We start from the raw sequence: 13528 nt of genomic DNA, 5'->3' as shown, positions 1-13528 counted from the left end.
TTTTCCACAGTCACATGAGGCAAATAGAGAACTGAGAAATAAATGCGGATACTTTTTCTGATTTTATGGTATGAAGTCTTGGCTCTCCCAATATGAAAATACTATGCTGTCAGTGAAGAATGAAGCCCGGCTCTTTACTGATAAGAGAAGGGGTGGCAAGGGAGATTTGAGGAGACAAGAGAAGATTGGAGAAAGCAGCTTTAGAAAATGGGAGAAAGTGCTGAGTGGGAAAGCACAGAGAGATTCTTTACTAGTAGTTTGGGCTTCATTGTGCCAGTTTTTATTTTTAACTTACACAAGATCGCTTCCCTTGAGGTGACACAACTAAGCAATATTTACCTTCTGATGGCACAGTCTGAAATAAGGTGTCAGCTCCCAGTATTACAAACAAAACATAGCAACACAGATCAACAGTAAAAGCCTTGAGCTAAAGAAATATTTCTCACATCATACACATTTCAATAATTGAAAATCCAGTTAGGTTCAACAGAACTTTTTTTTTTTTAATATAATGCAAAAGACTTAAGTTTTTAGAGTTTAAAGTCTTTCGTCCATTCATAGGACCAATAATTGATCAAATCAATTCCCACTTGAAATGTTTCTTTAGGAAAATTTAAAGGAAAAAGCAGAGGAGCATGGGCTCTGAGCAGAAAAAAGGATGGAAGAGGGGGGCAAAGTGATAAAGTAGTTTGTATTTCTACCCTTTCTTGAATAGTATCCCTTGGCCTCTCTGATGCCTATCTTTCCCTCCATATTTCATATATTAGGATTCAAGAAAGAAAGAAAAAAATGGAAGTTTCCATAGAAGTTAAGAGGGGGAAAGAATCCTACTATATAGTTGTTGTTAATCTGACACCCTTCTGTTAGGCTACCTTAAAAAATGATAAGATTCACTCAGCTAGGGAATGAAAGCATTTTCATCTCCCCTACCACCTAATTTTCTACAGTTTTCCATTCCTCTGTCTTTCCAGCCTGTTCTTTTCTCCTAAGCACTAGGAGTGAGAGAGCACTTCCTTTGTCAAGCTCTCTACTCCAGTCTCAAACAGCATCATTTGGAAGCAACCAGAACAATAATATTAAAATTCAAGTTATATAAAATAATAAAATAAAATATTCAACCCTGAAGACATTTTTAGATAATCTTTTTTAGAAGTTCAGACTCAATGACATAATTTATAAGACAGCTTTTATCCCTTGAGGACAAAATTCACATTGAGAAATAAACACCATGTGGAGAGAACAGCACAAAAAATATGAGGGGAAAGGTCCAGATAACAGCACTGGTGCTGACTGCATATGCTGGGAAGAACTAAACTCTCTGTTAAAATCCAGTTTGCTCTCACAGGTAGGGCTATAAGAGTCCTTGGTTCAAGTTACAAAAAACTTTTGAACTAATAAGTGCTATTTTATTTCCATATCGGCTACTAAAAGTAAATAAATAAATTTTAAAAATTAAAGAAAAAGAAGTTAAAGATGCTTCTTTGAACATTTTTTAAAGCCTTATAAGAATGCAAATTTGGGGGGCACCTGGGTGGCTCAGTCCGTTGAGTGCCCAACTCTAGATTTCAGCTCAGGTCATGATCTCAGGGTCTTGAGATGGAGCCCCACATCGGTTCCACACTCAGCAGGGAGTCTGGTTGAAGAATCTCTCCCTCTACCCCTCCCTACCTCACTCGTGCACATGCATGTGCTCTCTTTCTCAAATAAATAAATAAATATTTTAAAAGAATGAAATTTTTTTTTTTATAAACCCTCATGATGGGTCTATGAAAGAAATGGTATAGGAACATACTTTTCCTTTTTTATCCAATCTCAATTCTCTAGAATTCTAACACATCATAATAGCTAACACTTTAAAATTGCTTGCTATGTTTTCCAAACATTTTACAAACATTAATCTATTTAACCCACACATTGATTCAACCAAGTAGGCACTGTTTTTTATACCCATCTTATAAATGGCAAATCTAAGACACAGAAAAGATAAGCAGCTGGTCCAAAGTGACACAGGTAGCAAATAATAGAGCTGGAACTGAAACCAGGCAGCCTGGCTCTAGTATCCAAACCCTTAACCACTGTGCATATTTCGTTTCATAGTTGAATTAATATGTAACTCTATGGTCCAGGATATCCAATGTATTTACATTATATGGGGTAAATTATAGATAGTCCAACACTTCAATATTGGTAGAATAATCACTGTAATATCTTAACAAATTTTTGAAAAAGAAAAGTCTCTTCACTTTTGCAATACAGGATAGTAATCTTCCATATACCATGGATTTGCTGTGACTATTTAAGAACAGCTCAACATGGTGTCTGGCACATAGTAAGAAACTATAAATAAATGTTAATATATTGCCTTTAATTATTACTTTTACTCTTATTGTTTTTATCATAATGACTTTATTACTTTTAATTATTCATATATTATCTTGGGATTCTTGGCAACTTAATACTACTATCTCCTTATCTCTGTAATTAATATTTACAGGGAAGGGTCACTTCCCTCATTCTACTACCTATACATAACCAATTGCTTTTTTCCTTTGCTCTGCATATCTGTTCATTGTCTGCATTTATTTTGACAGATGCATTGCTGTCTTACTGACCAGGTGGTGGCATGGTTTCTTGAAATCCCCATTCTGTATTATTGTCCTCAAGCTTTATGATAGGATTTTATATACTATGATAAACATCTAATTACCTATCTATCTAGATATTATAGATATCTACCTATATTATATGGTTTCACACTTCGCAGAACATTTCACAAATGTTCAATTATCTCTCCAAATTGGTAAGATAATTGCATAAGAAAAATCTCAGACTTCTCTGCCAAACTATAACAAGCACAGGCTCTGTATTTACCTTTCATATCATAACAACCTTTTCTGTTTCTCTCCTGCTTTTTCTCGTCTACCTTCATTTTCCTTGGGGACTAGCCTTCATGCATTAGCCTTCTTTTGGCTTCTCTTGTCTCCTACCTACCAGGACCCCACATTCAGCTGTTTATATCAATGCTAGCCCCACCATTACTTGTTATCTATCTTATAAGATATTTTAGTTGTATGTTTAATCTTACCACTTACCATATACAATTTTGTTTATACCTCTATGACTGTGTGTAACTTCAATCAAGAGCCTATCAGAGACTAATTATCAAGCCCAGTCACTTTTTCAAAGTTTTCACTTGCCTTAAACTATGTAGCTGTTAACACTGTTCATCATTTTTTTTTCTTTTTTATGAATCCACAGTGCAGAGACTCAAATTTTATCTTTGAGCCTTACTTAACTGTGAATTGAGTTATTCAGAAGAAACCATCTCAATGAATTGTTGGAGGATTAAATCAGTAATTGTGCAGAAAGCACTTAGGGTCACATAAATATCACACAATAACTGACGTTTTCTCTACTTCTTCTAAACTGTAAATAATTAGAACACGTATTTCTTATGAAACAATTTAATCCATCCCTATATTATGGGTGTGTGCATGCCTTCTCTTAATGAGCAGATTGTAAGCTAATTGAAAACAGATTTATCTCTTAATCACTTATTTGCCATAGGGTGTAGCAGAGTATTGTATGGTACACATACCCAATAAACATCTATATTAGCAATAATAAAGAAATTAATAGTGATGTTTCATATATTTTATTATACCTTTACTGGGTTTGCCCAATATTAAGCTTATTCACTACCTTCGGTGAATATTCTAAAAACTGAGAAAAAGGTAGCAATGCTATTTGTTTAGCTTCCCTTAATTATTTACTATGCACCAGGCAATTTACATATATTAATCCAATTAGTTCTCTCTGCTACCCTTTTATGAGAGAATATCGGTGTTAACATATGAAGATCTGAGGTTCAAAGATGTTAAGTGACTTGCCCAAGATGATATATTTTGGTAAGTGGTGAGCCCAGTGTCGGAACCTGAAGTATCTGCCCTTCCCTCAGCCTAATCCCAACACTGTCTTAATTCTGATAAGAAGATGCAGCTCAACATTCTCCCCCTAAAAGAATGAAGCCCTGTCTAATGAGTCCAGAGACCACACCATTTCTCTCTTTTCTAAAGGTCCATGATACACACAGAAAATTCTACCATTCAGTGCTTGTTTTTTGTTTGTTTGTTGGTTGTTTCATGAATAACAATTTTACCTCACCAATTCACTATTTAGAAAATTAAGAACAGGCACATGCAATATGCTTTTTTGTGTATCCCCTAACTCCACTGAAGGGAATAGTAACTCTGCAAAGTAGCTTCATGATTTTAATAGTTCCTATTCTGCTTTTTAACTTTTTTTCTTCAAAATAATCACTCTCTCTCATGATGAAGATTTAAACAACAAAAGTAGTTCTCAGATTCTTGTTTGTAATTAATGTAGCAAAAAAAAATGACTATATGTGAGGCATGGGCTTTATTTGTTATGGGAAATGAAAGTGGTCACTACAAAGAAGCATAACTTAAAAAAAAATCTCTCCTATTAAAAGCTTCATTTTTTAATAACTTTGGATGCACTATACCAAAAAAATCATTTTTTGCAATAAATGATTAGATAAAAAATAAAATTAACAACCTGTCCTTAAGCATTGGACCAAAAAATTACAAAGAAAAAGCCCTTTCATTTTCTAGGCCCTATTTATTTGTTTATTGAAAAGTCCCTCCCTTCCAGATTTAACACATCAATGACAGTCCTCTATCATATTCACTGTTGTGCTGTGCTCTCTTGACACAGTCTTGCAAAGAGAAACCATCTGTAAATATTTATTAAACAAACACTAATTTCCTTGTTAATGGCAATGATTGTTTATAAATGCTTATACCATAATAACAATCTATATTCATTAACCCTTATTATATGCTGTTCAAGATACTAAGCATTTATTTTGTCCTCACTGTAACATTACAAGAAAAGTATTATCCCCATTTGACTTAAGAGAAAACTGATTTGGGGAAGATCAGTGACTTGCTAAATGTCACAAAGTGTTAAGTGCAGGATCCAGAATTTGAACCCTGATAATTTGGTTCCAGAGCCTACAACCTTACATACTAAAAGAGAACAAAACAGAATGGAAATTCTGATATTTCTCTTATAATTAAGTTCAGCTGGATTCTTTTGCTGAGGAGACATGCCAAAAATAAGGAAAAAGGAAAGCCCCACTCACTCAAACTTGGGTGGCAGCCCTGACAATGTGGTCATTTTTATTATGATAAAATAATTCACAATGATTTATAATAAAATTGCGTCTCTTGCTTTCTAGACTTCAAGTACTGAAAATAACATTCCATGAGTAATTGAGCAATAAATTTAAAATTAGCCTTCTCAGCCCTTATTGAGACACTACCACTCCTTGCAAAAGAGAGCTGATAGCCACCACCGCATTGATGGCAACCACAACTGTGTTGATTCTATTACCAGAAAACAAACAAATCACCCTATTTATAATCTGTGCAAGTCTAACAAGCTAAATCCTTGCTATGAGTCTCACACTTGCTAAATAGATGTAAGTACTTCTAGAGACAGATGCATCTTCTTTCTCTCTCTCCATACTTTCCTAGAATTATACTGATAACATTTAAATGATGCTTCAGACTCAGATGACTAACAGCCTCTTTGTGGATTCAAAGCAATGGAAAAAGCGTAAAGTTACAAAAGTAAAAAAAAAAAATGTACAAAATGAAACAGTTGGGTGGATTTATTTTTTCTTTATAAGTGAGAACATGCATGTGGATGTATGTATGTGTGTTGTTAAATGAATACGTGAAATGAATACTTTGACAGTACTGCTAATCCAGTCCACACTTTTCCCCATTATGCTAGAAGTAGGAAAGTTGAAGAAGACATTCATGCAATTTGCCCTTAACCCTAAATATACCTTTCTGGCCACCTAGTTAGAGTTTGGTAGTAACAAACACCAGCATATCAGTGAGGAACAATGGTGGTAATTGTGTTCTTGAATGTTTGTGGATGCCCTGTCTCTTCTTTTCAACCTTTAAATAAACCCAGTATATATGTGTGTGTGTATTCCTTCCTGTCTAAATATAAATTGTCAGTGGCACAAACATTTTTTATTTTTCTTTTTTGTTGTCCATTCAAGAATTACAACTACATTTTGGGAGAATTTAGGAACTGTTAGCTTTATGGTGTGACAGGTGGAGGTCATATGGAGAGCGAGTATCTAGTTTATGAGTGTGTCTTTTACTATTATCCTGAGAACCTCCTATTTCTTGGTACATTTGGACATTTGATTCTATAATGGTACTTTGTCAACACATGTAAATGTTAAGTAAAGAGAAGAACGATGTAGTCATGTCAGATGGTTTTAAGAATGGAAGTATCCAGTGCTCACCTCTTCATCATAAGCAAGCCAAGCAAATGAGAAATGAGTGACTGCTGAGACAAAGCACAACCACATCTGATTCTATATCCCACTTACACTGCCTAACTTCTTTTCCTCATTTAATTTGTATCCCCTCCTTTAAGGTTATTCTTGATGTACCTTAGCTGACTTTCATCTGTACAAAAGTGTTACAAGGGAGACAGAGTTGCAAACTTCCCTAAAGGCTATGGCTACTCCTGACAGAACTTAAAAAAAAAAAAAAAAAAAAAACCTCAATTCTCTTCTCTATACCACTTAAAGCACCCAAACTTCCTTACCCTTTTCCCTACATATTCCGTCTTGACTTGGTTTCTTTTATAGATTAAAAAATATATAGGAGGTTAATTGATTCAGCACAGCTTATCCAACACAGCAATGGACAGGAGAAAAACCTTCTAATTTTTTTACCAGATTGTGAACAGAAGACTGTGTTTCACACAGTTTCCCAGGAGGCAAGGTGATGAACTAATCATGTTGCGATCTGCGAGGTCACAGCAAATAATTAAGACACTTGTTACAGTGGTCTGTGTGGTGTGATCCTGTAGCGAGTCAGAATGGATTTTCCATAAATTCAAGAAAAGGTCCTTTAAAATCCTAATTTAAAACCTACATTTTAGCTAATTAAGAACAGTATGGCTCAAACTAATGCATCATTTCACATCTAGTGCACTGATAATCCTGAGTGCAGGAAGAGAGAAAACCTTATTTTTTTTCTCCTGTCCTTAGCTCTTCCAATATCTAAGGTGTTTGCTGGAAAAGAAACACAGACACACTCTACTGCTTTAGTGATCAGCATGACAAAGAAAAGCATAAGACAGTTTGCATATACTCAGTACCAATTATCTGACATCTTCACATCATAAAACAGGTTTAAAATGCCACAGGGGAAAAATGTTCTTAGCCAAAAGAAAGAATCCCCCCAAAATGTGGTTAACATTTAGAAGAGCTGGTCAAAGATGCTGAGAAATCTTTCAGAAGATTATTTTTTTTAAATGAAGGTGAAGCCCCACATCTGTCATGTACAGCTTACATATGGATCTGACTAAAAACAAAATATTACTACACAATACTTTCCATACCCAAGATGTGATTTCAGAACTTTATGTACCTTATGTGGCAATGATGATTAGCCCTATTTCATCAATAAAACTTCCTAAGTACAAAGAAATAAGAAGGTACTACAATTTTAAAGTGACATGAGTATCTAGTTTTGGGTTTTTAATGTGGTAAAAAAATCCAGGCCAAACACAAGTTTCTAAAATCATTCTGAATAATTGTGAAAATGTCTGATTTAAAATTCTGGAAATTTGACTCTACTTCTTTCATTTCAAAAAATGATTTGCAAAAATATTGCAAGATCTTCTTCATATTCTGAATATTCTTGTATTATTTCTGCAAGTCATATTATTTGCAACTTTGTTGCCAAAACTACAGCTACTTGTTTTATTAAGCTTTTCAATGTATTTAGGAAAACATAGTGTTTTGGGGGTAGTTTTTATTTACCTATTCTTGTGTGAATAATTAGGAAGAAAGGTATAATAATGCTGAGTGAAGTAGTTTTGCTCTAAAATATTGTTTTGTTCTAATTATCACCCTAATGCCTGTTTAATTAAGATCTAAATACATAATGTTAATTTAAATGCAGCTGAAAGCAGAAAAGAACAGCAATTCAAATTTTAAGAGAAAAATGAGAAGAATTATTACACAATAATCATACAGTAATCATTCTCAGCTAAATATCATATTCATTATCAATAGATTATTTTATAATATATGTATATATTTCTAAACAAAACAAAGGGGATAATTATATCATCCCCATAAAAGCAAAAAAGTGATAAAATTACTCAACTGAAAATAACATATGACAATTATGATTGATAACATATAAACCAAAACTATAAAATATCTTCAAACTTTTCTAAAACATTAAAAATCTCAAAAGCTTAAAAATTATTTTAGTAACTGGATTCTAACTTTGCAGAGCCCAAACAATAAAATACACACTTTAATTACTGCATTATTAAATTTTTTCAATCCCCTTTGGTTGTGTGAGAGAAAAGAAAAAAAAAAACTTTTAGATGAATAATTTGGGAATTTTTATTTTTTTTCTTTTCTGCATCATGAATGGGTAAATATTATAATAGGGAATTGTCATAAAATTATTCTTAATATGAAATGACAATAAATACAATTAACTTGTAATAGTATAAAAATGAGAAAAAATGTGCAAAATACTAAACAGCATGAAAATTAACGTATAGTTTCTATCAGTGTTTTCTGTTTACCCTCACTTTGTTTCAGATTATATAATAAATACTGTTTATACTGAACAGTGGATAGACAAACTATTAGTGATGTGCTCTGATAAAATACAAATTAGGAGAACTTAAAGAGTATTAGCCATTCCATGATTTTGAATCTCCATAAATTAAAGTATTTCCCTACAGCCCATTGTAATAATTAAACTATTTAAAATGGTGAAGGTTTTCAATTCCTGTGACCACCACCACATCACACATGCTGTTTTACACATAACTGCTGTAAAAATAGACCGCTCATATGGGCACGTGACTTGTTTTGAATAGCTTCAGTACTTACTGCTGTCAATGCCTCAATCAGCACATTATCCTTACCCTCATGATTTTACAACTTAGGGATAAATATAGTAAAAGATGGCTTTTGAAGAACATTTTAGCAATTAACCATGAAATAGTCTTTTTAGAACAAACTGCTAAATTTAAATAACACATTACCCAATAGTCAAATTACATGCTTCAATTGGAAACCTGTGTGTTTAGCTGACTTACTAACATTGATTTATAGATACATTAGCAAACTATTATATCACAACATTGAGCATGTTTAATTCATCACTGAAAGTCATTTTTTTATTTGGTCAAGTGTATATATATATATATATATATATATATATATATATTTATAATACATATATGACTTAACTCTTACTTATCCAATACTTGTATAATGTCAACTATCCTAATTATCTTTCCAATTATATTTAACAGTGGAATAAAACCCATAAAAGCTTATCTTTTCCTGTTTTACAATGAATTCTATCTTTCGGTAAGTGACAATTTCTACCTTTTTAACTTTATTTTGTTTCTGTAAGAATTAGTTTTAAAACTATTATTTAGGTTAAAAACTACTAAAGTATGTGATCGACATTCATTTTATGGCATATTACTGCCTGACTTTACTCTTGGTTTCAAAACTGTTACAGAGGATTATTAAACTGGAATGTCACAAGATCTCCATCAGTTATTTACTCAACAGTGTATGAAACTTTGAGAAACAGCTCCTTATCTTACCAACACATGCCTTTCATAATGGTTAATTTATTACCTAATATTAAGTATCACTGGTACTACAAAAGAACCAGAACAAGGAAACTCTTTTGCAGATTACAGTAAGTCAGAAAGTTGATTTGCCATATTTCATTTTTTAATACCATTATACAAACAAATTTCTCATTAAGAGTCAAAATCAGTAAGACCCAGTGTGAAAGTTGTAAAGATCTCATTAATAAGATTAATTAGTGTTTTATGTTAGCTATACAACAAATACTTCAGATGGTTATGGTTAATTGAATTAACAAAACTCAAGGAAAAGTCATTTTGCTTTTGTTAGTTTAACTATTTTGAAATAGAAATTTTACATAATAACATTAGTATTAACTACTAATGTTAACAAAATTTTGTTTCTTAACAAGGATGGAGAAATGAGTGATCTAAATAGGAAAAAAAAGTTTCACATTCAAAGTGCCCATCTTCCTTTTTTTCACTGGAATGACAAAACAATATACTTCAAATCAAAGTTATATCCCTATTAGAAAGGATGGTAGAGATCAACAACTAAATAAAAACATGTCAACATTTTTCCTCAAAATTCCAATCTACCAAAAATCCATAAGCAACTAGTTATCTTTAAAGTTTACAGACTGATAACCATCACTTCTCAAAATGAAAAAGCAGATTACCTCCATGTATTTCACATGTATACCACTCACTGTATAAAGAGATTAAACTTTGTTAAGTATAAGAACAAATATTTAATTACCTTTGATATATATTCCTGTTGTCCACAAATGGACTTTTATTTAAACACATAATATGTGTGGAAGGTACACAGTGTACGTGGGTGATGACCCTTGAAATTAAGAATATTAATATTCTGAGGTGATGCACAGGACTAGTTAAAAAAAAAAAAAAGTGTTACATCAATACCACGAAGAAGGCTGCATTCTATTGTTAAAAGTTTAATTACAGAAGCTGTCTTACTTATTAATAAATAAGAAATTCAACAATATTACTTCTCATCAACACTTCGTGAAGGATTTTTTGCATTATTACTCACTAAGAAAGCGTTATTTTGATCTCTGTTAGGTCATGAGTGTTACACATACTAACAGATTGCATATACGTGAAAACAAAACATACCACACTACGCAGTGTTTCAAATATGAAGGAAAGCCTTTAGCAACAAACTATTATCACCAGATTGTGAAACTGAACAGACATCCTCGATAACTCTGCCTGTATACCCCACCACACCACCTTAGCAACAGGAGAGAAAAAACAGAGACTTTAAGTTTCCACAGAGTAAAAAGCTGTTGCTAAGCAAAAATTACAACCAAAAATATAGAAAGCTGTGGCTTGTTTTTTGAGAACTACTTCACAAGTTTAATGATTTAATTGGCCCAGTTCACTTTAATGTAGATACCCAAACCGGATGAAAAGCAAAAACAAATCTCCGTGACTAAACTTGTACCAAACCCACTTCCATATCCCACAAATTAGCAGTTACCTTTCATACACCTCAAGTTAAAATCAACCTAAAGACCAACTGAGAGAGACTGTCTTCTCTTCCTCTCTTATCCTTCTTTTCTAGTTTATTTTACATTTCACCCACGTCATTAGTTGAGATCTTAAAACAAGGACTTTCTTAAACCCCAAAGTCTCGAGTCTTGTAATACGTGCCCTGCAAATACTTGGGAGAAAACCCAAGGCTACCACACTTGCTTCCTTGTGTCCCCGCGAGTTGCACGTCTTACCAATCCTGTGAGCTTTCTCCGGATGGCACTTACCTGCTGCTCCCCGGGTTCTGTAGATTTCACCAAGTGCTTATCCTTGTACAGAGACCAGAGACCAATATTGGGCAGGAAAATTAAAGCCACCATGAATAACAAAGTCATCTGCAGAAATCTCTTCTGTTTCCTCTTCATTGCAAATGATAACAGAGAAGAAAAGTTAGAGGAGATGGCTCCCTGACTGCTTCTTGTGTTTAATGCCAAAGTCCTTTCCTCTCCCCTGCGAAGCACCAGAAACTGAGGAGAGGCTAAAAACTTTTGTTGCGTACTCAGCACCAATCTGCAGGATTCAGAGGGAGTTGGGCATCTGCAGAACAAACGCACAGTTACTTTCCCCCCAGCAAACTATGACGAAGGCATTATCTATTGGCTTAGAAGTAAATGACTTGACTGAGGAAATCATTAAGCCTCTCTTCATATAAAGCAATACAAAGCAATGGATTTGACACATAATCATAAGTTATGAAAGTCTACAGCATTCTAGATACGTAAGAACACAGCAGGGGTGGTGTTTCCCCCCCTTAGTGGGGGAGGGTTGGGTCAGGGAGGAGCGGGTCGGTCGGGGGAACGACGTGGGGGGAAGCGGCTCAGCCCCAGCAAGAGTCAGGAAGAAAAGCGTCCGCTTTTGACATTGCAACATCACCTTCCTCGTCTTCCCTGAACGTCTGTCTCCTCCTGTGCTCCCCCGGGATAACCCACCTGAACTCAAGTTCAACTCCCTCTGAAGCCAGCGTGCTGGCGGGCTCCACACGGATCCAGGGACACGGGCACCGGAGCACAACTCCTGTTTGGATGGAGGTCCACAAACTCCTGGCGGCTCACGCGCTGTCTCAACTCTCCTCCGCAGGCAGCGGCTCGCGAGCGGGGAACCTGCAGGAAGGGAGGCTACAGACGTCCGCGGAGTCCAGCCAGGAAGTGGAGGCTCCGCGCCGTTTCGCCTCGCGCAGCCCTCGCAACGTGATCTTCCGCGAAGTAAGCGCTCTGCCCGTCAATCCCTTCCCCTTCCCGCGTGACGCTCTCACGCTCCGCTCTTCATGTTACCATTCTTTTCCGGCAATGGAGCGAACCCAGAGAAACATCACGAGCACCTGAAAGGCGGTATGTTCAGCCTCGCCTCCCGCGAAGGGGACGAAGGGAGGTGAAGCCGAGTCTGCGCTGCGCTGGGCAAGGGGCGAGGGCGCCGGGGAGGGCGAGCAGTACGCGAAGCTGCGCCGCGCTAGCTCCCGGCCGCCCGCTCCTCGTTCGCTGTCGTCGGCCTTTCGCCGAGAGGCTGCTGGTGCCGACCACGTGCGGGAGCCCGAGCCCGGGAGGGGAGGGCGGGCCGCCTGGAGGGGGTGGGCAATTCCGCCCAGCTTCCAGACCCTATATAAACAAACCCCGCTGCGAGCAAGAGGGGAGGGCGAAGACGCTGCAGGACGTGGATTTGCAGCTGCCGGCCTCCGCCGAGCCTCTCTCTCTCGGCCAGGGCTTCTCGGGGCAACCTCAGACCGGCATAGATACCCGCTCCCCCACTCATCTCACCCAAAAGGCGCCAGGCCAGAGACTCCGGAGAAAAAGTCGCCGGCGCTCGCGGGTTTACCCCGATTCCTCCATGGTGCCGGCGGGAGCGTAGCGAGCCCGGATGCGGCGGCGGCCGCGGGAGACGGAGGAGGACCGAGGCTGGGCCCGTCCCGCCGAGAGGGGCTTCCCGGGTCCCGCCGCTCAGGCCAGGTACGTGGGGGGGAGGAGGAAGAGGCTCCCGAAGCGAGGCAGGGCTGAGGCTCGGGGTTCTCAGGCAGCAGCTTCTGGAGCGACTCCCGCGGAGACCCAGGGCGCTGTACTTGGGTCTGCAAACACCCGGGGCCCCGTTAAGGTTTGGCAGTGCCTCCGCGCTCCTCCCCCGCCCTGCTCGTCCGCACTCCGCACTCTTTCACTGCAAGGGCTACCTGTCCCTCCGACCTCGCACACTCCTCCCATGATACCCGGAAGATGTGGGGATCGAGACTTATCTCTGGCAGAAGGGACTCCTCCCTCTCCCCGACATAGAGATGCACCAA

The 13528-nt window shown here is 37.1% G+C and overlaps 1 protein-coding gene across 2 annotated transcripts in view; it reads right to left on the bottom strand.

Annotated features, from left to right (window-relative positions):
* GALNTL6 (polypeptide N-acetylgalactosaminyltransferase like 6) overlaps positions 1 to 12808 on the bottom strand; it is a 1204984-nt gene extending 1192176 nt beyond the window's left edge. The window contains exons 1-2 of one of the 2 annotated variants that reach the window (XM_045880135.3): positions 12192 to 12808; positions 11490 to 11799 (exon numbers count right to left, since the gene is read on the bottom strand). In XM_045880135.3, coding sequence (XP_045736091.1) covers positions 11490 to 11627 — 138 coding nt within the window. In that variant the 5' untranslated portion in view covers positions 11628 to 11799; positions 12192 to 12808. Of the gene's footprint in view, positions 1 to 11489 lie in introns of both variants that reach the window. The other variant, XM_045880134.2, reaches the window with a different exon arrangement.
* Positions 12809 to 13528: the final 720 nt, after the last annotated feature.

Source organism: Mirounga angustirostris, unplaced genomic scaffold, assembly GCF_029215605.1.
Source record: "Mirounga angustirostris isolate CCGP_5_RB_7025 unplaced genomic scaffold, mMirAng1.0.hap1 SCAF_2, whole genome shotgun sequence".
In the NCBI taxonomy this organism is placed as follows: domain Eukaryota; kingdom Metazoa; phylum Chordata; class Mammalia; order Carnivora; family Phocidae; genus Mirounga; species Mirounga angustirostris.
Note: the sequence above shows the minus strand (reverse complement) of the source record. Positions and strands in the feature narration are given on the sequence as shown.